Source organism: Panthera tigris, chromosome E1, assembly GCF_018350195.1.
Source record: "Panthera tigris isolate Pti1 chromosome E1, P.tigris_Pti1_mat1.1, whole genome shotgun sequence".
NCBI lineage: Eukaryota > Metazoa > Chordata > Mammalia > Carnivora > Felidae > Panthera > Panthera tigris.
The window spans coordinates 60,336,109-60,361,041 of NC_056673.1; the positions used below are offsets into that span (position 1 = coordinate 60,336,109).

Genomic DNA, 24,933 nt, shown 5'->3' on the forward strand with positions numbered 1-24,933 from the left:
CGCACGCGCAAGCGCAGGGGATTGAGCCCGCGGCAGGCCCCCGCCCCCTCCCGGGGCCGCCCCCCGTCCTCGGGCCGCGGGGGCCACGTGTGCGCGCCGCGCGGGTGAAGTTGGGCGGGGATGTGCTTGGGCCACTGTGGGGTCATCGTGGGGGCACGTTCGGGGCCGGCCGGACCCCCGAGAGGACGGAAGGACGGACGGGCCCCGGATCTGGCCGCGCGGAACCGGGCCGGGGGGATGGGGGTGGGGGTGGGCGGGACCCTCTCGTCGCCGCGGCCAATCGGGGGCCGGGGGCGTGCGCGCCGGCCCAATGGCTGCGCACGAGTGGGCGTTGCTAAGCGATAGGGTGATGGGCCGGGCGGCGCGGCGGTCGTTGACCCCTGCCGAGGGCGCCCCGGGCGGGGTCACTGCCGGTCACCGCAGCGCGGCGTGGCCAGGCCTCCCCAACCTCGCGGGCCGGCGCGCGCGCGCCCCTCTGGCTCCCGGAGTCCGCGGGGTGGGGCGTGGCACGGACACCAATTGGCGCGGTGCGAACAAAGGCCCCCCCTCCAACGGGCAGAGGTACCCGCGCGCGCACGTGGCCACTCGCCCCCACGGGCGCGCACACAACCGGCGGAGTCTCAAACCCTGTGTCTGGGCGCCTTTTCCCTGCTCACGTGGTTACCGAACTTGCAAAAAGACCTAGGCTTCCAGACCAAAAAGAAACAGGCGGCCCGTCTAGGGGTCACCTGAGAGTCCAGGACGACCGCCATCCAGCCCTGGCGACCATGCCCAGCAGGGCCGGGCCACCTGATGGGCCCCCACGAGGGCTCTTTGTGAGGCCAGAAGAGCCCCTAGCGGTCCCTTGCATGGCCAGAGCCCCGCTGCTGCTTCGAAGCCACCTCATTGTCTGGAAATCAAACGCTACTCCCTGGGCTCCATGGCGACCCCTTCCGCCTGGCTTTCAGGAGCCCAGGAGCTGTGTGGAGCAGGACACTGGCTAGGGACACTCAGGGACAGCACAGAACGGGATTGGCACCGTGAGTCCCGACCACACAGCTTCACTTGGCCACGTGCCCCTGCATGTCCCACAGTGCTCACCAGACCCGTTAGGTCCCATTGGCAGCTGGGTGCCGGGATGCTCCAGTCTCTCGGGTGGCATCCTGTCCCTGGGGGCTTCCCACCAGGAAAAGGGGTGGGGAGGGCCCTAAGGCCAACAGTTGAATTAATGTCCTGAACAACCTTCCCATGGGTTTTTTTTCTCTTCCGGTTTAATAATTTTTCAGATATCCTGCACCCCGGGTCAGGACCGGCTGGACCGTGCTGCACAATACTCCGGACTTTTGGTGACTTAAAGTATCCCAGGCTCACTTCCTGCTGCTCACTGCTGCCTGCCAGGGGCCCAGGTGATGGGGGCTGCTTCCAGGGCGACACAGCCTGGGAGGGAGGGCCTGGGTCTGCACCACAGAGACGGCTCGGGGACTCGCTCACGGGCTCTAAGGTGTCTCCATGGGAAGTGACAGGACATCTCCACCCAGTTTTTCAGCATAAGGAAGTCACACGGCCGTGCCCCACTTCTACAAACAGCAGACCACCGGGACTCCTGCCACCCCTGGGCAGGGCCGCCTCCCGGCTGCTGCTGCTTCCTGGCATGTTGGGAATGACCCTCCGTTGCCTGGGCAGGTTCCTAGAAGTGTGGCCCCCTAGGACGAGCCTGCAGCAAGGGTGTCCCCCCATGCCTGCGTGTTCACATGGAGCTCAATGAAGCACATTACCGAGGCACAAGATGGGGCGGGGGCCATTTCAAGCCCCTGGGACCTGGCCTGTGACCCCTCGGTCCTGCACCAGGCGGCTGCGTTGGACAAACACCACCACCACCGTTCGCGGCCTCACCTTGTGACGTGCGTCTGCACACCCCCTACACCTGTGAGCCAGGCAGGCAGATGACGCCGTTCACATTTCACTCGAGGGCAAACTAAGCCACAAAGGCCACATGATGCATACAGGTCACACGGCAGCCCGGCGGCCCTCTCCTGTCCTCCCGGTTCAGTGACAGCCGGCAGCCCCAAAAGGGAAAGCCTCAGTGCAGAGCGCCCAGGCCACCTGAGGGCACAACCACGCTCTGCCCGGGGTTGGGGACAGGCTGTCTCCGTTTCTGAGCACGGCTGCAGGCAAGGAGTGCTCTGGCTGTGCCGACCAGGTGTGGACGCCAGGGGACAAAAAGGCTGAGGGCTCTGGATGAAGGGGGCAGCACATGCCCTGGCCTCCCCCACGCTGACCCCCGAGACCAGGGACCGTGGTCCCAACTGCTGAGTTCACTGCAGAATGCGCCCGCGGGTGTGAGGGGTGCGCGCTCACGATGTGGGGCGTTTCTCGGGCACCGAGGTGTGGCCGTGGTCTTGCGGTGCTTGGAGCCCAGGGGATCGGGCGCCCGGCTCCAGGCATCCGGGCGTCAGGAATGCCTCACTGCGGGGTGCACGTGGGAGGCTCTGGAGTGACCCGCCGCCGTGGTGGCCTCACGGGGCCGGCTGAGGACCGGAAGGGCCACGTCCACCACAGCGGCTCCCTGACGTGAGCGCCCTGGCACGCAGGCCAGAGCTCGGGGACCCGGACTGGCCACGGGGGCTCACCCTGACCCCCAGCTTTCACTTCTCCCAGGAGGGCCCCTCACACACACAGCGCTCTGGGGATGCTCCGTGTGCGGGCGTTCTGCTCCCCGTGTCCCCCACCACCCTCAGCGGGCTCTGGGGGGGCCGTGGTGCCTGTGACCGCCCCCCACGCCCCCGCCGTGGAGGCCGGCCTGGACTCCTCTCACGTGGCACTCTCGCGCTGATGCCCTTTCCCAAGGGGGACAAGCAGACGGCTCCACGGCCCAGAGAGAGCACGGGAGGTACGGGCTTTAATGGCTCCAGGCTGGTCAGTGGGGCACCTCGGTGGCTCTGGGGAGCCTGCTCTGAAGCTCTCTGCCTGCACCCCACGCTCGTGCACACATGGGTGCTTGTGCACACGCACCCCTGCCGCGTGATCAAAGCTTGGGGCCCCAAGCTCCGACAGGGGTACTCAGTCCTTTAAGTTGTAGTTACGGATCTTGGGGGGCCTCTGGCAGCATTTAGTTTTTGCAGGGTGAGCCCTGGCAATTCTGGCGGGCCTGGCCTTGGCCTGGGCTTCTGTCTTCACCCCTTGGATGGCGAGGGCAGCCTGTGCGCCCACGGGGCTCCCGTCAGGGTGTCTGAGGCTGTCGGCTGCTGGAGGTGCTGTGAGCTCTACCAGAAGAACAGCAAGAGAAAAGCACGTCACACCACAAAGGGCAGGAAGGGGCAGGCAGCCGGGTGCTCAGGAAGCTGGGCTCCCCGAGTACGAGCTGCTGTGTTTCTTGCCGGTGGGACCCACACCCCCACACTGGGCACTGTCACCAGAGCCCGTCAGCCCAGAGGTCTTTCCAGGGAAGCCGTTCAACGGCAGCAACTGTGCCCTGGGGTCCTGGGACACGAGGTCTCTGTGGGCACGTGCTCTCCAGCTGTACCGCAGGGCCCGGGCCTGCCCCTCCACTGGGCACTCTGGACATTTGGCCCTGAAAACGTCATCCCCTGCCGTGACCATTTTGTAATGGGTCCCAGGGGGGTGCCGAGGTTAATGGTTGACTCGTGGCCGGTCTCAGGCACTTCCCCAGCTGCCAGCTGCCCTCTGCATGCTGGCCATGCCTGCCAGGCACCTCCAGCCACCCAGCAGCCCCAACACACACGGCCAGGCACAGGCCAAGGACCCGGGAGCTGGACCACGCGTCACAGGCATGGGCTGACACTCCGGGGCCACCCTTCCAAAGCACCCACAACAGCGAATCTGCACTAGGGCGGGGTAGGAGAGTTTTGTCTTTCAAGCTTTTCTTATCTGCCAAGCTTTTAGAACTACAGATGTATTTCTTTTGTGCAAAAAAAAAAAAAAAAAAAAAAAAAGAAAAAGGGAAAAAAAGTTGTTATTAAGCAGCAGTTATAAGAGACGAGCTAGAGTGGCTCCCTCTCGTGAGCTGGCCCAGCAGGTAGGGCCAGGACCTCCGGAGCCCCAGGAGGGTCCACGTGGGACGGGACCACCACCCCAGAGTGTACAGACGGGGAAAGGTGGGGTCTGGCAGCAGCATCTCATGCGTGAGACACATGGGGGACACGCGTGCCATCTGCCCAGGGTGGCTGAGCCCGTCACCCTGGGCCCGGCCAGCACAGGACTGCGCACAGCATGAGCGGGGAACGCTGGACGGTGGGGACCCACCCGGGTGAGACCTGAGGACGGGCGGATGGGACAGAAGCGGGCCAGCCTGCAGCCGGTGATGTCCACTGCACTTCCCGATCGTGTCCCCAGTGCTGTGAGCTGCAGTTCGGGTCCCTGGCCCTCACCCAGAGCCCCTTCTGTCATCTCCAGCCACCTGGCTCCTTTCCCTGCAGCCTCCCCAGGGTCACACACCCTTAGGTCTCCCTCCTACGCCCTGGGACCGAATCCTGGGGCCAGGCCCTGCTCTCCTAGTGCCTGGCCTGCGGTCACCGGGGTCCTGGGGTGGGGCGGTGGTGCGCTTGGTCCCTGGACGCTCCTGTGCCCCTCTCTGCTTCCCAAGGCCATGGCTGCTTCTCCCTCATGAAGGAAGGGCCTGTGTCTTTGGTTGTCCAACCCGGACCTGTTCCTCCTGTGCACATGCTCTCCCGGCCTGCATCCTACAAGCAAACCCGCAGGCTCGGACTTCCAGGCAGCCCCTTCCTGCTACCCTGCCCCCTCTCCGTCCCGTGATCCGCTTGGTTTCCTTCTGGAAGGCAGCAGCCAGTGGGGAGGGACAGGGTCACAACCCTGGGGGGCTCCCCCCCCCGCAACAGTGTTGGCACCATGTGCGGCCTTGGGGAGAAAGGCCAAGAAGACCGCCCACGGAGCCCTCCCTGAGGAGGAGGCAGATTCCCCCAGGGCAAGAGCAGTCCGGGCTCAGGCATGAAGCTGGACAGGTCAGGCCCGTTCATCCCCAGCACACACCCCATGACCATGATGTGTGTCTTCCCTGCTTAACCTGAGGTGTGCCCTCGAGCAGGCCTGTGGCTGCTTTGTGGAAACGCGGCCTCCTCCACGCTGCCCTTTTGATCCCTGCCCGAGCCACTCTGCAGAGCCCGGCCTGGGATTTCTCTCTCTGCTCTGGTCCTCATCAGGCTTCAGTGTCTGAGCACAGGACTGGCCTCCTGTGTGCAGCTGGCCCAGCTCCCACCCTCAGGAAGGCTCAGCGAGCTGCCCGAGGCCTCCAGCTGTGAACCGGTCCCCGTCTCAGAGGCTCCTGGGACTCTATGTACACGGGTGGCGCTGGTCCCAGCTCCCTGGGTGCTCAGGGCCACTGCTCAGCCCCCTTCTGACCTGGGGATGCTTCCTGGGGTGGGGGTGGGGGGGCCGAGCTGCCCTGAGCACGTGCCACCTGGGTCTCAGAAGACTGCCGGGCCCAGGGCTGTCCTCGCTCTCCAGAGCCTCCCCTGGGGCTGGGGGCGCTGCAGGCCTCAAGTCCCAGCCGTAGTCTTGGACACAAGGGATGAGGTCTCTTTGGCTGGCTGCAGCCTCGGCTGGTCCCTCCGGGCCTTCAGCGTCCCCTCCGCGCCCCCGCACGTCACCTGACACGCTGACCGACGCTGCTCCCACGGAAACCTCGCACCTGCTTCCGTGGGAGCCCTCGCGCCCCTGGGTTCAGCCCTTCTCAGTCTCCTTGCCCCTCATCCCAAACCCCCTTTTTGATTAGTGGTTATGAATTAGATTATGTCTTGCTCCCCAAAACCTTCCAAGGCTTCCCGGCGTGTTGGGATGGAACCCAAGCCTCTAGCGAACAGCAGATGTGGAGTAGCCTGGCTTCCCGACCCCGCGTGTCCGGAAGCTGCAAGCTTCTTCCCAGGGCTCTGGGCCTGACCCGAGTGACCCTGCAGGAAACTGCTGTCCGCCCTTGGTGCAGAGGCTCCGGGCACACATTCCTGGACTCAGCAGGTGGAGGGGGGTGAACAGGAGACCCCAGATCCTTCCTCGAGCTGCTCCTGGCCTTGGGCTGGGGGCACTGATCACAGACCAACCTCCTTGTGAAACATACCAGCATCTCCGTGCTGTCCCCTTCCTTCCTGAGGTTAACACCTAGCACCAACCCCTAATCGCTCCTTCCTAATATTTTCAGGGCTCCCCCTGCCCCCGGTTCTGAGCTTACCCAGGCCTGTCTACTGGGGCCTCTCAGTGTGGCCCAGTGTGGCTCCTGTCCTGGGCCTGGGAGCACACTGGGGCCCTAAGGAAGGGAATTTAGGGGACATGCTCCATGAGTACAGGCCTTGAAGAGAGGCCAGTTCTGGCCTCGTCCAGGGCCGCCTTGTCCAAGGTGGGCAGGCAGGACCTGGAGAGCAGTCCCTGCCTTCCACGTGGACTCTGTGCCCTCTCCAGGGCCTGAAGCTCAGCTGTACAGGAAAGAGGTGCTGAGAGAGGCCTGAGGTGGGGCGGGTGGGTGGCAGGTCTGTGGGTGCAGGGGTGGGGGGCAGGGCCAGGGCAGCCAGAACTGGAGATCAGGGAGGGAGCAGAGAGCGGTGGCCAGGAAATGAAGCCTGGCTTGCCCCCAACCTGGAAGGCAGAGGCGGCGGCAGAAAGAAGCCTCTGGGCCCCAGAAGGGAAAGGAGGCACACAGAGCACGCTGGAGGTGTGCGAAGGCTGAACTGGCTTCCGGACACCGGGGCCGTGCTTGTCTCTGCCCTCACCCAGGACCCGGGGCTGCGTCCGGACAGCAGGCCTGTGAGGCGCTGGGTGGGGATGGCAGAAGGCCAGGGGCGACCAGATGGGACGGGGCGGGTTCTGATCTGCCTCCTTCCCACAGATCTAAGCCTAAACACTAGGTGCACAAGGTAAGGTTCGCACTGTGCACGGGGACAGTGGGAGGACAGTGGCAGGTCCTTTCCCGTCAGCCAGGCAGGCTCACCCTCTGTCGCTCACTCTCCCTCTCCCTCTCCTCTCTCTCTCTCTCTCTCTCTCTCTCCCTCTCACTGCTCCAGGCGGCCGGGGACCCTCACACGTTAGGGGCTGCTGGTCCTCATGCCCCCCCGCCCCCCCCCCCCCCCCCCACCGCCCGTGGCAGTGAGCTGCCCTCCGCCTCTCTTGGCAGGGGAGCAGCTGTGAGCAGCTGAGGCAACACTCTCCTTTTCCACGAAAATGAGGCCTCTTGGGAGGACGGCCCCTCGGCCATGGGCACACAAGCTGCCATCGTGCTCAAGGCGCTGTGAGCCACTGTGGCCACAGGCCTCCCCACACCGGACCAGGCCCTCAGGTTGCTCTCTGGACATCTGATGATGGCCTTCGGGACCCCACGGCGGCTTTCGGGTAGCCCAGGGGGAGGGGCAAAGGGACAGAGCCGCCAAGAGCAGGCACAGTTCCATCAGGTGGCCGGCAGGCCTCCTCCGCTGCTCCCTGTTGGATTCCAGCCGTGGTGGGCAGCAGGGCGGCCGGAGGTGGCTCCCAGGAGCCTTTCCCTTCGGCAGGGTTGAGCACGTGAGGACAAGTGTCACGTGTGCCGAGTCCCGACGCGCAGCCAGACGGGGCTCTGAGCGAAGCTTTTTGTGCACACGCCTGCCTCATCCTCCACAGGGGCTGTGGTGACCCCGGCCTGCCCGCCACCACCAACCAACGCAAAGGGAAAGCGGGTGGCGCCCACCCCCCAGGTAAGGAGCGTGGCCTGCCCTGGAGGCTGCCTGGAGGAAGCGGCCGAGACAAACTAACTGGAGACTGCTCTATCACGAGTTGAACTTGGGGCAGACAGTCCCAAGTCTGGGCAGTTCCCATTTGCCTGGCTCCTCACGGAAGAGCGGCCCCAGCCTCACTGGGGAGGCAGGACCGGGCTCACGGCCTCCGTCGCGGTGCTGGTGCTTGGTAAATGAAAGCAAATCTGATGAATGTGTGCTTCCTCCCCCACCCTCGGGCCATACCCCGCCACCTCTGGCCTGAGACGTGAGCCTACGAGAAGTCAGACGGCAGGGCGGCCCTCTGCCCACGAAGCCCGGGGCCCCGAGCTCGGCTCAGCTTCCAGCCAGCTACCTGTGGGCTGGTCTGTGACACAGGAGGCCAGCAGACGGCAGGGCTGCGGGGACCGGTGATCTGGCCCAACCGGGGGTGCCCAGCCCAGGATCTGGGTGGAGGTTAGGTGTCCCGGGCTCCCGACTCCGTGCTCCCGGACAGCCCCTGCTCCCATCAGTCCCGGCACAGCGCCTACCCCCTGGGCCGGCAGGGAGAGGGTCGGCCCCTGCCCAACCACTCTGGGAGGGGCCAGCGGAACCACGTTCCGGCCTCAGCGGCCTGCAGTGCTTCTGGGTGCTCTCCAGCGGACATTTCCAGAACAGGCTCTTCTACAGAAAAGGGGAGCTGGCTCCAGGGCCTGGGGTCACCATGTGGACGCCTAGGCAGTATCACTCTGGCTCTCAGAGGTACAAGTTCGTATCAGAAAATGCAACAGCCTTCCCAGGAAAGGCCCTGTCTGCCTCCCGTAGTGATCGGGGACCTGTTCCCAACCTCCCCGGCTTCTGTGCATACTGGTTTAGGGGCACGTAAACCAGAGCAGTGAGCCACTACCATCCTGTGAGTCAGTGGCCAGAGGTTAGCCTCTCGGCCAGGTTAGCTCCTTTGTCCAGCATGTTGCGGGCAAATGGCCAAGGCTGCCGGTCTGCGTTAGCTCCCGGGTCAGTGAACCGTAAATGCCGCAGACAGGACAGCGCCTGGTGGGGTGTGAACCCCCGAGCTGGGCCCCCTTCTGCGGACAGCTGGGCTTCCCACTCGTCCACAGGGTTCCCTCATCCCCACGGGGACCAGGTCACAGAGTGAACTACGAAAGCCGCACATCCGTAGCGGTTCCCATCAACGGCCTGAAACAAAGGCATCCCACGTGCCCGTGTGTGACTGCATCGTCGGGACTGCGGTGACTCCGGCAAACTGAGCTACAAGTGAGGAGCGCGTGCGGTGGAGCCTTCCACGCGCCGGAAACCTGGTCACAGGAGCCCAAGACGCCCCGGAAATACCTGTCACTGTCCTTCCCGAGGCACAGGAACAAGCCCCTCCCTCCCGGTCACAGTCACGCTGTTCCTGCACCCACCGCAGGGCCGGAGGGTGTCCTCCTGGAGCGTGACGGCGGAGGACAGACTCTGGAGGAGGCAGAACTTACACGAAGCCTCCGCGTCCTTGTGCCGAGTTCTCAGACACGAACCTCTAAACACCTGCAGGGACTCAGACACGAGGGTTTGTTAAGCAAGGGGGAAACAAACCCGGTTTTATAGAAGGATCTACACTGAAAACCCTCTCGGGAGAAGTGCTGACATAAGGAGAGAAACAGATCCAGAAGAAGCTACAACGGGCCTGAGCAACAGGGAAATCAGAACCCTGAGCACGACACCAGCGACCCAACGTGAGGGTTCCAGCCGGTGGTGGGGGGGGGGGGTCTCGGAACCCGGCAGGGCTGCACGAACGTGGTTCGGAATCAGTGACGCTAAGACAAAGTCAGAACACGAAACTTGTAACACAGCAGAAGCCAGCTGGACTTTTCCCATGAAAAACAGGAATGTGGAAGAACGAAACAAAGAAAGAAAGTAGAGCAGAAAAATTAAATCCCAGAGGTAAGAATTTAATAAATACAAATAAGTTAAACTTGCTAATGAAGACAAAAAACTCTCAGACTAATTGAAAAAAAAACCCAGGGTCCCATGAGATGTTGTGTGGAGGACCCATTTAAAATAAGACACACAAGGGGCGCCTGGGGGGCTCAGTCGGTTAAGCGTCCGACTTCGGCTCAGGTCACTATCTTGCGGTCCGTGAGTTCGAGCCCCGCGTCGGGCTCTGGGCTGATGGCTCGGAGCCTGGAGCCTGTTTCCGATTCTGTGTCTCCCTCTCTCTCTGCCCCTCCCCCGTTCATGCTCTGTCTCTCTCTGTCCCAAAAATAAATAAAAAACGTTGAAAAAAAAATTAAAAAAAAAAAACAAATAAAATAAAATAAGACACACAAGGGGCGCCTGGGTGGCTCAGTCGGTTAAGCGTCCGACTTCGGCTCAGGTCATGATCTCGCGGTCCGTGAGTTCGAGCCCCGCGTCGGGCTCTGTGCTGACTGCTCAGAGCCTGGAGCCTGTTTCAGAGTCTGTGTCTCCCTCTCTCTCTGACCCTCCCCCGTTCATGCTCTGTCTCTCTCTGTCTCAAAAGTAAGTGAACGTTAAAAAAAAAAAAATAAGACACACAAAATTTAAAACTAAAAAAATAAAACACAATGATACAACAAGTGTCATCACCGGGGAATAAGGACTCTGTACTGGTCCAGGTCTGGCTTCAGAGTATATCTGAAAACAACTGACAGAGCTACAAGGGAAAAACAGATAATTCAGCACAGGCACATGGAGACTGTAACTTGTCCCTACTGCTCACAGACAGACAAACCCACGCAGAGGTGGCAAAGGCTAATCGAATTGATTTGCCTGAGTTATCAGACACACAGACATCTAAACCGATGGGCAGAGAACAGAATTTCTTCTTCAGCAAATGGACCATAGGCAGAATCGGACCACATGTCAGACCTGCCATAGAGCAAGTCTCAATTCCTTCCAGACATAATGCAATAAAATTAGAAACCAATAGCAAACCCTCCAGGGTCCCTTCAGATGTGAAACTGACACCACATTACGGATTCATCCTTGCGTTAGCAAGGAATCCATAAAATGAATTAAGAACTATTCAGAACTGAGTCCCAGAATTTGCAGGACACAGCTGACACCCACTTCTTGGGGACCACAGCAGCTCACCCGCAAGGAGGTGAGCTACACCTCCAGCAGAAGAAGCCAGAGAGAAAGCAACACAACAAACTGAGGGAAGCAAGACGTAAAATTGTGAAGTTAGAGGCGGACTTCAGTAAACCAGAAGCCCCGAGGAAAACCGCATACAGAACATCGGCGGAGCCCAAACTGTTGCCTGTGGTGACGAGAACTTCTGCCAAGACTGATCCAAACAAGGGGGAGCAAATAAACACAGCAGGGGATAACTGGGCACAAGTGAGCGTTAACAGCTACCCACTAATACACTGAGAAAGCCTGGAAACAACAGAAAACTCCAAAATCACAACCAAAAGACAGCATTTGAAATATCCAGTAACTATTAAGGAAATTGAACTGCTGAGTGATTCTCTTGCCAAAGGCCCCAGGCTCAGATGGCTTCACAGGTGGTTCTACTGAATTTTCACAGAAACCAAATTTTCTAGGGACAGTATGTTTCCATCTTATTCAAATTATTCAGGAAACTAAAAAAGAGTGCGAGATGCCTGGCCAGTTTTATTCCCAAACCATACAAGGACAACGCAAGAGACACAGGCCGATGTAACTTGTAAATACAGCTACAAAAACTATATATAAACATTATCAAATCAAATCAACCAAGTATTAAAACATAACATCGTTATCAAGTCAAGTTTACCTCAGTAACGCAAGGCTGGCTTATTTTCGGAAAATCTACCACCATACTTTACCACACTAATAAATGAAAAAGAAAATGTTTACCAGGATCAACGCCAAAAAAAAAACCTGACCAGGCTTAACACCTATTTGTGATGAAAACACTTAGTAAATCAGGAGCATAAGGGACAATTTTAGCTCGACAAAGGCTGCGTTTTAAAAGTGCAGCAATCACATTGAGTGGCGGACCCGGCCTCACCACCTTCGGGTTCACGAGTGGCAGAGATGCCCGCCGCGTGGGTGCGGGAACCTCTCCGGAGAACCGCACCCACCTTGTGAGCGTAATATCCGGAACGGCAACGAAACTCCAAACAAGACTGCCTCCGGTTTCGTAAGTGAGCGCTCGCTGGAACGCAGCCAGGTCCCTTATCACATCTGTGGCTGGAGGGGCTGCTGGTTCCCGGTGGCCTTTCCTTAGCAAGGGGACAGGGGTGTGACCTAACTGTGCAGTGTTCTCCAGAGATGGGATAAACCGCTTACGAGCCCAGAAAACCGATGTTACACCCGAAACTAATAGGAAATCGTTTGCCAATTATACTTCAATAAAAAAACCACAGAGAGAAAACGAAAGCGGGTTTGTTCTATAAACCGGGCTTAATGTTTTTTTTTTTAAGTCGAGGTACTTCTTCAAACCGGATCTCGTGCGCAGGCCTGAGGTGTCGGCAGTTCGGGCCGGGACGAGGGTAGGAGCTCGAGGCTCCTTCACGCTCGCGGCGGCCCAGGGACTCCTGAGGCCTGAGCGGCCCGGGCCGCTGGGAGGGCCCTGCCTGCGGTAATGGCCTTCCCCGGGGAGCTCCTAGCTTCCACCGTGCGGAGTAATTAGGAGAGCCGGGTAAATTGATAAGGGTTCCGCAACCAGCAGATGGTGGTGTCACCGTGGGGGAGCCCGTTCTGCTGTGACGCGCTCGGCTGCCCTATGCTAGGAACGGAGAACAAATGCATGGCCGTGGGGCAGGAGAGACTGAACGGCGACGTTCGCCGGGAAACTTCACTGGACCACGGCTGCTCCCTGATGTGTGGGTGACGCTGACCGCAGCTGCTCCTTATTTTAAAAAGTTTCGGGGCGCCTGGCTCAGTCGGCTGAATGTCTGACTTTGGCTCAGGTCACGATCTGTGAGTTCGAGCCCCACGTCGGGCTCGCTGCTGTCCGAGCAGAGCCTGCTTGGGAGGTCTGTCCCCCTCTCTCTGCCCCTCCCCCACTTGCACGCGCACACGCATGTTCTCTCTCAAAAGTAAACGTTAAAGAAAACAATTAAAAAGTTCCTATTGAGTTACAACTTACAGGCAACAAAATGCGCCCATTTGGGGCACCTGGGTGCTTCGGTCAGTTGAGCATCTGACTCTTGATTTCGGCTCAGGTCTTAATCCCAGGGTCACGGGATTGAGCCCCATGTCACACCCTGTGTGGAGTGTGGAGCTTGCTCGGGTCTGTCTCTGTCTCTGTCTCCTTCTCTGCCCCTCTCCCAGACTCAAGCTCTAAAAAATTTTTTTGATGCGCCCATTTTTAAGTGTACATTTCAACGGCGTTTATCTATGTACGGAACGTTTTCATCACCCTGTAGCCCCAACCAAGCACTGACCGGCCTTTTGTCGCTACTGGTCAGACCGGCCTTCTAGAATACACTAGGTGCTTTTTAAAGTCTGGTTCTTCCGGAGACCAAAGAAATGTTTCTTGGGATTCATTCATGCTGTCTTGGGTATGCTAGCTCTTTTACTTGTGGAGCAGCGTTCCGTTACACGGCGGCACCCTTGGGTATCCCATCCATCTGGGGGTGGGTACTTGTGTCGCCCCCTATGTGGGCAGGTCACGAATGAAGGTGTTGTGAACACCGATGCTAAAGTCTCCGGGTGCACGGATAGTTCTTTTTTTTTCTATTTGAGAGACAGAGCGTGGGCAGGGGAGGGGCAGAGAGAGAGGGAGAGAGAATCCCAAGCAGGCTCCGCATTGTCGGCGCAGAGCCCGATGTGGGGCTCGAACCCACGAACCGTGAGATCGTGACCCGAGCCAAAATCAAGAGTCAGATGCTCGACCGACTGAGCCACCCAGGTGTCCCAGAGCTTGGATATTTCTATTTCTTCTGCACGGTTACCTCAGAATGGAGCGGCTGCATCGTGCAGTGAGCGTACGTGTAACTTTTTAAGAAGCTGGCAAACCGCTTACCAGAGTAGTGGCACCATATTGCGTGCTGCCACAGTGTGTGTTTGGGTTCCCACTGCTCCACATCCCTCTACCACTTGATATTGTCAGGCCTTGAAATTCTTTTGGTCATTCGAGCCAACGTGTAGGGCACATCGTTGTGGTTTCAACGTGCATTTCCCTGATAACCAATAATGTGGAGCATCTTTTGTGGGCTTATTGGCCACCTAATTATCTTCTTTTGTGACGATTCACTGAATTCTATTCCTGAAACCAATACTGCACTGTATGTTAACTAAAATTTCAATAAAAACCCTCCAAAAACCAAAAATACAAAAAAATCTTTCAAAAATTGTCTTTTCAAGGAGTTTCGCTGTATTTTATTGTATTTGTTTCTTATCGACTTTGTATGTTCTAGATACACGTCCTTGACGCGCACGGCGTCTCTCCCAGCCTGAACCTTGTTTTCCCGCCATCCGCACGGCGCCACTGGACAAGCGGAACTCTGCACTGTTGATGGGAGTCCCACCTATCAGTGTTTTCATTTATGGTTCAGACTTCTTGTACCCCAAGGGATCTCTCTCTGCCTATCCAAAGTCACAAAGATTCTCTACTGTGCTTTTTTTCTAGAAGTTTTATAGTTTTAGCTCTTATGTTTAGGCTTATAATAGATTTTGGCTTTTTTTTTTAATTATTATTATTTTTTTAACGTTTATTTATTTTTGAGACAGAGAGAGACAGAGCATGAACAGGGGAGGGGCAGAGAGAGAGGGAGACACAGAATCGGAAACAGGCTCCAGGCTCTGAGCCATCAGCCCAGAGCCTGACGCGGGGCTCGAACTCACGGACCCGCGAGATCATGACCTGAGCCGAAGTCAGACGCCTAACCGACTGAGCCACCCAGGCGCTCCGGCTTTTTTTTTTTTTAAGCAGGCTTCACGCCCAGGGCGGAGCCCGACGTGGGACTTGAACTCACAGGACCCCGAGTCAAGACCTGAGCTGAGATCAAGAGTTGGACGCTCAACCAAATGAGCCCCGCAGGCTTCATTTCTGTATTTGGTATAAGGGAAGGGTCGGGGTTCATTTCCCCCCCCATGTGCATGTGTAGTTCTTCCAGCACAATTTATTGAAGCAACTATCCTTTCTCCTTAAATTACCATAGAATCTTTGCATTAACCAAAAAATCAGTTAGTGTGTGTGTGTGTGTGTCTACCCACTCCTCCCTGGACATGTATACACTTTGCCAAAACCATGCTGTCACGATCACTGTGCCTTTACCCTGAGTCTCACAATTAGGTAAAATCTTTCAACTTCGTTCTTTGTCGAGACTGCTTTGGCTATTCTACATCCTTTGCATTTCTGTGTAAGTTTTAATTTTTTATCCCAATTTTAAAAAGCCTGCTGGTTTTGACTGGGATTGTGGTAAGTGTATAGACACATTTTGGAAGAAATGACATCTTCACACCGAGTCTTCCAGTCCATGAAGATGGTATGTCTCTCCATTATTTAGGTCCTAATTTTCTCTGCAATGGTCTTCTTTGGTGCACAGATACTTCGTTTAGTATATCCCTAAGGACTTCATAGTTTTGGATGCTACTGTAAATGGCATTCTTATTGCCTTCCAATTCTCATTGCTATGTACAGAAAGATAACTGATGTGGCACCTTGACCTCGTATTCTGGGCCTTTACTAAAGTCGCTTCTTAGTTCTCATAGGTTTTTTTTTGTTTTTGTTTTGTTCTTAAGGCTCCTTAGGATTTTCTATGTACTGATCACACAGTATGTGAATAAACACAGCTTTACTTCTTTGGCACTCTGCGTGTCTGCCCCCCCCCCCACTCTTGTTCTGCTTTATGCCAAGGTTGGGGCCGGCAGTGCCGTGTGGGGTGGAAGTGGTCAGCGCTGGCGTTGCCTTTGCCCTCGGTGATACGCCAGCTGCGGGTTTTCTCTAAGAGCCCTTTGTCAGACCAAGGGAGTTCTTCTCTAGCCTGCATCTGCTGGCTTCCTCCTCTTCTGGCCTGCTCACCTTTCTATTTCTTCTTGAGTCAGTTTCGGTAACTTTGGCCTTTCGGAGACTCTGCCAATTTTATGTAGGTCAACTTGTCAAACTACCGGCACGTGGTTGTTCTTCTTCCAGTGTTGTCTCCTTAATATCTACAGGACCTACAGTGACATCCCCCCCTTTCACTCACGACACAACTTGTAGAGCCACCGTTTTATCTGAGTCAATAGCACCGCACGTTTGTCAGTTTTGTTGATATTTTTCAAAGAATCAGATTTGGTCTGATTTCCTATATCATTTTTCTCCTCTCTATTTCACTGTTCCCCACTTTTACCCGTATTCTTTCCTTCGATAAACTTTGGATTTAATCTGTTCTTATTTTTCTAGCTTTTTATGGTGGAGGTGTAGATTACTGACTTTAGACCAGTGTTCTCTCAAAGAAGCATTTAGAGTCTTAAGTTTCTAACTACTACCTGTGATTTCTTCTTTGACCCATGAGTTACTTAGAAGCGTTCTGTTTAGGGGCGCCTGGGTGGCTCAGTCGGTTAAGCGTCCCACTTCAGATCAGGTCATGACCTCACTATTTGTGGGATTGTGCCCCACATTGGGTTCTGTGCTGACAGCTCAGAGCCTAGAACCTGCTTCAGATTCTGTGTCTCCCTCTCTCTCTCTCTGCCTCTCTCCTGCTCACACTCTGTCTCTCAAAAATGAATCAATGTTAAAAAAAATTTAATAGAAGCATTCTGTTAATTTTCAAATTTTTTGGACATTTTTTCTGCTCTGTTCTTGATTTCCAATTTAATAGTTTTGTGGCCAGTAAATACAGTCTGTATGATTTCAATCTTTTTAAATTTACTGAGACTAGTTTTACGGCTCAATATATATGGTCTATTCTGTCGAATGTTCCACATGCACCCGAAAAGAATCTGTATTCTGCTGTTGTTTTTAGAGGGGTCCACACCTGTCATTTAGGTCAGGCTGGTTGACAATGTTGAAATCCTCTATATCCTCACTGATTTTTCTGTCTACTTGTTCTGTTGATTACTGATAGAGAAGTCCTAAAGTCTCCAGGTATAATTATGGACTTCTCTATACAGTAAAACCTTGGTTTGCGAGCATAATTCGTTCTGGAAACACGCTTGTAATCCAAAGCACTTGTATATCAAAGAGAATTTCCCCATAAGAAATAATGGAAGCTCAGATGATTCATTCCACAACGCCAAAATATTCACATAAAAATGATTACAATACTGTAATATAATACAAAATAATAAAGAAGCTACAAAATATAAAGAAAAAACCAACAAACTAACCTGCACTTAACTTTGAAAAACTTAGTGGCTGGTGTGAGGGAGACGAGAGGAGGGTTATTGTGTAGGACGACTTTCACGATCGCTAATGGAATCAGTGCTATCTATTGGCTCAACGGAATCTTTTTCTTTTTGCGCAGTTTTAACTAGAAACCTATCCAATGACATTTGCTTTTGCCCCCTTTTGAGGCTTTCACGGAAATGTGACATTGCATTGTTGTTAAACACTCACTGCTTGCACTGTTACAGCCTTATTCAGGTGGTGCTTTTCTATAAGATTTTGCACTGTTTCCCACATTTTACACATCTCCCTAACCTCATTTGAAGTGAGGGATTCCTCTGCCCTTTTCTCCTCCTTCTACGCAGACAAGAGGCAGACGTAGACTTCTTATAAAATCTTGCCGTTTTGGCCACTCCCGTATCTCGTTCGTACTTCTCGATGATATTCTTCTAAACTTCCCCTGTAAGCATCTCCTTCTTCTTACCCCCTTTCTGTTCAACCTTTTCCTGCATGGGGGCCGTTGTATACACTTACACGGATGTTGACTCAGTACAGTATTAATAACCTCTTGTCATATTCTGTATTTAATGTAACTGGCAATGAGGCAGCAGAGGAAAGGGTCTCTATCTGCAGGCAGCCTGACCTAGAATGAAGCAAAGCCTTCCTAAGCTCACTCTTGTCCGGAAAAGCAAAGGACTGTCCACAGGTGCTTTGAAGTGACAAAAATACACTAGTGCCAGTTGTGGGCACCTTCCAACGTTCTGAAAAACCACTGATTTCAGCCAAATACCGTGGTCTGAGACCCAGCATCTGAGCATGGGAAATGATCACCCACAGTCCCGCAGCGAGACAGGGAGAGGGAGAGGGAGGGGGGGAGGGACCAATGGTTCAGCTGTGATCATGTGACGTTCGGTGTCACGTATGACTCGTATTGTAAGACCTCACTGGTTTATCGAGTTGAAATTTATTAGAAACGTTTGCTTGTCTTGCGGAACCCTCGCAGAACAAGTTACTTGTGACCCAAGGTTTTACTGGATTTCCTTTCATTTCTGTGTTTTTAAATTGCATGTGTTTTACAGCTCTCTTATTAGGAGCACACACATTTAGGATTGTTATGTCTTCCTGATGAGTTGACTTCTGTATCATCATGAAACGTCCCTTTTTACCTCAGGTTAATATTCCTTACTGGGAAGTCTACTTTGCCTGATGTGAAATAGCCATCCAGCCTTCTTAATCTGTATCTACAATTAAAGTGGGTTTTTTTTTTTTAATCTATCCTGGGAGTGTGCACGTGCGTACAAGTGGGGGAGGGGCAGAGAGAGAAGACCGAGAGAATCCCAAGCAGTCTCCATGCTCAGTGTGGAGTCTGATGTGGGGCTTGATCTCATGAACCCGTGAGATCATGACCTGAGCCAAAATCAAGAGTCACACGCTTAACTAACTGAGCCACCCAGGTGCCCCTCAACATGATTGGTTTTAAATGCACCTTCTTGGGGCGCCTGGGTGGCTCAGCCGGTTGAGCATCCGACTTTGGTTCAGGTCATGATCTCAAGGTTTGTGGGTTCAAGCCCTGTATCGGGCTCTGTGCTGCCAGCCCGCAGCCTGGAGCCTACTTCGGATTCTCTGTCTCCCTCTCTCTCTGTTCCTCCCCAACCCACACTACTTATCTTTCTCAAAAATAAATAAAGATTAAAAAATAATAATAAAATAAATGTACCTTCTTGCTAAATTGTTTTCTATTTATCTTATCTGTCCATCTGTCCTTTGTTCCCTTTTTCCTCCTTTTTTTGGCTACATTTGGGCTGATTTTTTTTTTTAAGATTCATTCATTCATTCATTCACTCATTCATTCATTCAGAGAGAATCCCAAGCAGGCTCCACACTATCACTGTGGAGCCTGATGCAGGGCTCGATCTCATGAACCATGAGATCACGACCTGAGCCGAAACCGAGAGTCAGGCACTTAACTGACTGAGCCATCCAGGCGCCCTGGGATTGATGGTTTTTATTCCATTTTGTCTGCAACACCGTACTACTGGCTATACTTCTTTGTTGCTGTTGTTTTCTCTCGTCTTAGAATGGCTGTTCTGTGGTTTCCGATGTGCGTTTGTAACTTCTCTCGTTCTGCTGTGACACAACGCTGCACAATGTCATGCGTGAGAGCCTCCCAAGGGCACACCTCCTCCTCCCCTTCCCACGTGTGCCGTCTGTCATACATTTTGCTTCTGTACGTACATCACAAGCCCCATAACACATTGTGAATAGATGTATTTTAAACGATTGGTGTTTAAAGAAAAATGTAGGCCTCTCCGCGTTCCTCTCTGTTGGCCCGGGTTTCCATCTGGTCCCTTTTTCCTTCAGCCTGAAGAGTGCCTGCTAACAGTCCACGTAGTACAGGTCAGTTGGTGGTAAGTTCTATCAGATTTGTTGGTCTGTGAAAGTTCTTATTCTGCCTTAATTTTTGGAGGCTATTTTTGCTAGCTATAGAATTCTATCTCGACAGCTTTTCCTTTCTTTCGGCACTTTATGATGAGACTTTGTCTTCTGGCTTGCACAGTTTCTGAAGAAAAGTCTTCATTCCATCTTTGTTCATCTCTATGTGATGTGTCCTTTATTCTTCCTTTGACTCCTTTTTTTTTTTTTTTAATTTTAACGTTTTTATTTATTTTTGAGACAGAGAGAGACAGAGCATGAATGCGGGAGGGTCAGAGAGAGAGGGAGAAGCAGAATCTGAAACAGGCTTCAGGCTCTAAGCTGTCAGCACAGAGCCCGACGCGGGGCTCGAACTCACGGACCGCGAGATCATGACCTGAGCCGAAGTCGGCCGCTTAACCGACTGAGCCACCCAGGCGCCCCCCTTTGACTCCTTTTAAGATTCTCTTTATCACAGATTCTCAGAAGCTTGATTACGATGCTCCCTGGGTGACAAGCTCACGTGTGTGTTTAGCCAGCTGCTTGGGGAAGCTGCACTTCCTGGGTCTGTGAGTTAAGAGTTTGCATCAAATTTAGGGGAAAATCTGGTCATTCTATCTTGAAATACTTTTTCTCCCCCTATCCCTCCCCCTTCTGTTAGACTGATGGACACTGTCCGTCATGGGGACAAGGCTGTTCTCTCTTCCCCCGTTTCTCTCTTTGTGCATCATTTAGGACAGATTCTATTCCTATTCCTTCGAGTTCTCTGTTCTTCCTTCGACCATCTTTATTCTTGGGTTAATTCCATCCAATGAGCTTTCTTTACCAAATATCAGAGTTTTCATGTCTACAAGTTTTGTTTGGTGCCTCTCCTGTTTTCAATCTTTTTATGTAGATGCTTTTTTTTTAATACTTAGATACAGTCATTCCGGTTCTTTAAACGTCTTTGCTTGTTCCCTCATTTCTGTTATTTCTGGGCCTCTACTGACTGGTTTCCCTCTTGCAAATGGATCACGTTTCCATTTCTTCATGTGTCTTATAATTTTCGATTAGGTGTTAGGCACTGTAATATAATATTTTCTTGAAAAATATTTTTGTTCTAGAATGCTGGGTTTTGTTTTGATAGGCAGTTAGGTTCCTTGGTTGGTCATTTCAAAGACTGTTTTTAAGCTTGCCTAGGCTAAGTCTACGTGGGCCTTCATTCCAGAGATACCCACCCTACTACGGACGTGTGACTTCTCTACGTCTCCACTGAATGAAGCTGCTGATGGGGACTCAGCACTCTGACTGAATATCTCCCTACCCTGTGAGAGCTCTGGAAATGGTTCAGCTTACAAGTCGTTTGTCTTTCCTTTGCCTGGAACTGTGGAGCTTTATTCTATACATCTGGGGCTAACACGCAGTGAGGACTCAAGAGAATGTCTATGCAGGTTTCTGGAGTTCTCTTCTGTATATACCCTCCTTTCTGGACTCTGTCCTGCAACTGCCAGCCCCTTCTGCCTTCCCAAACTCCAATTCCCATTTCCCCAACTCAGTACGGCTTCTGAGTTCTATTTGGCACCCCCCTCCCTATGACTGCAGCCCAGAAACTGCCTTCAGACAGAAAGCCAGGGGGTCCTGGAACTTGCCTCATTGGTCTTCCTTCTTTTACGGACCACAGTCCTATGCTGTTGGCCAATGTCCAAAAACAGTCGTTTCATATATTTTGCCCAACTTTCTAGTTGTTTATGGAGGGGTGTTAAAGTCTAGTCCTTATAACAGCCTAGCCTGAAGACGTGAGGGCTAGCCGTGCTGTGGCCCCAGAATACATACCGCGGAAGAATAAGCCGATTTCACTATTTCTTAAAGTATTTACTTTGTTGTAAAAGTTATTTCAATACCAGTCGTTTCCCAAGTGGTAGTAAATGTTTCACCACAGTACGGTCAAGAGAAGAGCCAACAAAGATCTACTTGACGACGCTTCTCAAGAAGTTTAGAGGATACTCTGCACTTCTTAAAAAGCCTCAGGTTATAATTGGCGTGGGCAGGCAGCTGGCGTGGCTCACCCGTTCAGAACACAGCGCCGCTCCCTCCTTTGACCAGAACGCCGTTCTGGGACCTTCTTTAGCCGTGATCACAATGGTGCTGAGGGGCGGTAGACGCCAACCTGTGGCGATTTCACTGGTGTGCGGGCGCTCACACCCACTCCTGTCCTGACAGTGGTGACAGGCAGAGCCAAAGAGAGAAAGGGTGCTGGGCAGTGAGGGCAGGACCTGTCACCCCCTGGGGTCCTGGGACCGTCACAGTCACAGTGCTGAATAAGTCTCCCCGCTCTCGTGGACAGCTCCCAACCCGATCTGCCTCACGAGGTCTCTGCGGCAGTGGTCGGTGGGCGTGTGCGCCAGGCCCTCCAGTGGGAAGCAACTCGCCCTGTTCCCAGCTTGTGTTCCTGGAGCCCAGCCAACGAGCCCTGACTGGCGATTGCATCAGGACATCTTTCTGGTGCAGAGGACAAGCCCTCCCCGGCCCTAGCTGGCTTCCTTCCCCGTGGCTCGGGCTGCTGGTCTCTGAGCGAGGTCTCACCAGGCTCTGCCGCGGCTGCCCACCTCACTGCCGCTCGCATTCCAGAAAGGTTCTCAGGCCCGAGGAGCGTTCTCTGGTTAGTGTGCCAAAGAACAGGATGTAATGTTCCAGGTGTGTTTACAATAGGACCACAAGCTGTTCTCTGAGATCACCTACTCTATGTGATTTTAAGCTTTTCTTACTTATCACAAGGTGGCTATCACTCAAAAACAGCACTGGGCCATCAGCCTGCCCTCCTGTGCTCAACCAGAAACGCAAACACGACTGTGGGGAGGTCAGATGGCAGTATTCCTGGTCTTGATGGTGTGTGGACAAGGTAACTCTAAGGTCCTGTGCCTACAGTACGTTTTCATGTCCTCAGAGCCACGGCCAAATCAATCCGATTTCAGAGGAAGGTCCAAAGCACACGCATCCCTCCAGAGAAGGCGTGGAGTGGTCTCTGCTCAGGAACACAAGGGGACAGATGAGATGGCACCCGGGGGCCCACTCAGCCCTAGCCAGAGGCAGGCGACACACCGCGGGACGGACAGGTGGACAAGGCCCGGAGGGCCTGCTGCGCTTGCCCTGCAGTATGGTCACGCGGGAACGTACCGCGACCCTCGAGTAAAGGGAACCCCAGTTATACCAGCAGTCACCTGACGCCCCGGTCTGGGACGGCCCTTGGCCACAGGCCGGGCCTCTCTCTGGAGCCCACCCGGCCGATCTGGCCGGTCCGGGTCATCGGAGCATTTTCTTTGTCTTTTGTCAAGCGTGTAAAATCGTGAACGTGGTAACGCGGCTCCAGCTACAAGACCACACGCTACCAGGCACGGCTGGATCTGGCTCACCGCGGGCGTAGCTCGCGGACTGAGCTGTGATTTGGTCCACACTCTGGTTTTTTAATTAGTTGCCAATTTTCAATAACGAAAACATTCTATGTAAAAAGCAAGATTTCCAGTTCTTTTGGAAAACGGGAAGATCTGGCTTGTCGGCCATCTCCCCCCGAGGAGCAGAAGCATGATGGCATCATCCCGGACGGAGCACACCCGCCGGCCCGTCGCTGCCCCACACGGTCAGCACGGCCCCTGCACGCCTTCGCCCCGCCGCCCGCTGCCTGGGGCCTGTGGGCACCCGCACCCGGGACTCGTCTGGCCCAGTGGGCTCAGGGTCTAAAGTCCGACGGCTCGGACTCTGGTCTCGATCCGCTACCGGGGAGCTGGGAGACTCGGGCGAGCAACCTATCGTTTCTGGGCCTATGACTCCACCTCTGGCTGCACGGCCCCGACCTCCGGCCTCCAGTAGCTGCTGCGGGAGGCCACTGCCGGGAGGCTCACACCCACCGTGTGCAGCAGTGGCCAGAGGCTCCACAAACGTTTGGGCTGTGAACAAGAGGGGGCCGTTTTTGTTTTTTCTGGATGGTCAGGTAACAACAGCCTGGCAGTGTGGTTATCTGAGTAGGTGTCCTCTCTGTCGAGAGATCTATAGAAGTGTTCTCACTACACAGGACTTAAAATTAATTCTGGAGTAGTAGCTGGTTGATAGCATCATGTGTACCTTTTCTTAACATTTTATGCAATCCTTCTTAAGGGGAAAAACGTTTAATTTCAAGAAACACGAATGTAATTTTCAAAAGAACAAAAATTAAAGAAAAAGAACCCCAACATTGCTCGCTTTAAAAGTTGTAGTCCTCGCCCTTCATCGTTTTTGATTCCGTCATCCTCAGTGGGGGGATGAGGGTCCCCCCACACACGCTGGGTGTGCTGTGGGACCTTCTCAGGCCCCAGGGGAGACATCTGGGGAGCTCTCTCCACCAGTACACAAGGGGCAGAACACGGAGAACACGGTGGGTGTTCAGTGGGTGAGGTCTTGAGGTCTTGAGGACAGACCCCGCCTCCCTTTCTGGGGGAGTGTGACCCCCCCCCCAACACACCCCAGCTACATTCCTCAGGAGCTGCCTGCCATTATCAATCTGACCTCTGGGACAGCCTCGGCCTTTCTCCCAGAGGTCCGCCCCTGTTCCAGTCGGGCCTGTCCCCTCGGGAACTCCAGGAGTGCAAGGGGGGCTGGGGACCTCTGGCTGGGGGACACCGGCCTTGGGCAGGAGCTCCGTGCCTCGGGCGGGTTTCCTCACTTGAAAACGGGATTCCAGTAGCTCTGCAGATGGGTTTACTACTGTGGGGGTGACTGCATTCATTTGTAAAAAACAGATCTCCGGCCTGCCGACCCCCCCCGCTCCACCGACCCCAAGCTGGGGCCCAGTCCCTTCTAGAGCACACTTCTCTGTCCCTGTGTGTTCTGTCACAAATCACAGCGAACACGCACTTGCTGCTAGCTTTCAGTCACCTTACAATGGGTACGAATCCTAACAACATGCAAAGCACACAGAAGGCGGCCAGCTTCACCCACAATTTAAAAACTGCAAGTTAAAGCCAATAATGAAATACATTTTTCATCTGCCAGATTGGCAAGAAAGAAAATGCCGGATAAAAACACAGCCGCACCAGAGTGAGGAAAGACACTCTTACACCCTGCAGCCACGAGCACGAACGAATCGGGCCAATTTTTCGGGGGCGATTTGGAAATGGCTTGCAGAACTCCAACCACTCACGCCTTTGACCCAGTGATTCCAGATGCTATTCTGACGACACCCTCCCACGGCTCTCCCTCCACGCCGCGAGCTTCGCTGCGGCACCACCTTAGGAGCTAAGACCACAGGCCACCCGAAGTCCAGGCATACAGGGCGGTTAAAGAACGTCCTCGCGCCCCACGTCACCGAACTACCCAGGACGGGGTCGAAGGAGCACGCTGCCTACTGGCACACGTCCCCGAACACAGCGGGTGCACACGCGTGCTCGCCGTCCGCTTCTACAGTCACAGAGCGCAGGGCAGGTGTGGAGAGGGGCAGGGGACCCGACCGCTGTGGTCAGAGGGGGCAGGGGGCGCGGGGCCTGACTTCTCCCCAACAACCCCAGGCACCATTTCATTTCCCAACCACACGGAGGCGTCACTCCTGACCCGCCGAGATCAGGAGCCCCCTTTGCTCCAGTGGGCGTC

The 24,933-nt window shown here is 54.4% G+C and overlaps 1 protein-coding gene across 8 annotated transcripts in view; it reads right to left on the reverse strand.

Moving 5' to 3' along the window:
* Window positions 1–2,861: 2,861 nt before the first annotated feature.
* Window positions 2,862–24,933, reverse strand: part of CCDC57 (coiled-coil domain containing 57) — a 101,733-nt gene continuing 79,661 nt past the window's right edge. For all 8 annotated transcript variants that reach the window (XM_042967622.1, XM_042967616.1, XM_042967620.1 and 5 more), the window contains one exon: window positions 2,862–3,242. In XM_042967622.1, coding sequence (XP_042823556.1) covers window positions 3,040–3,242 — 203 coding nt within the window. In that variant the 3' untranslated portion in view covers window positions 2,862–3,039. The remainder of the gene's footprint in view (window positions 3,243–24,933) is intronic.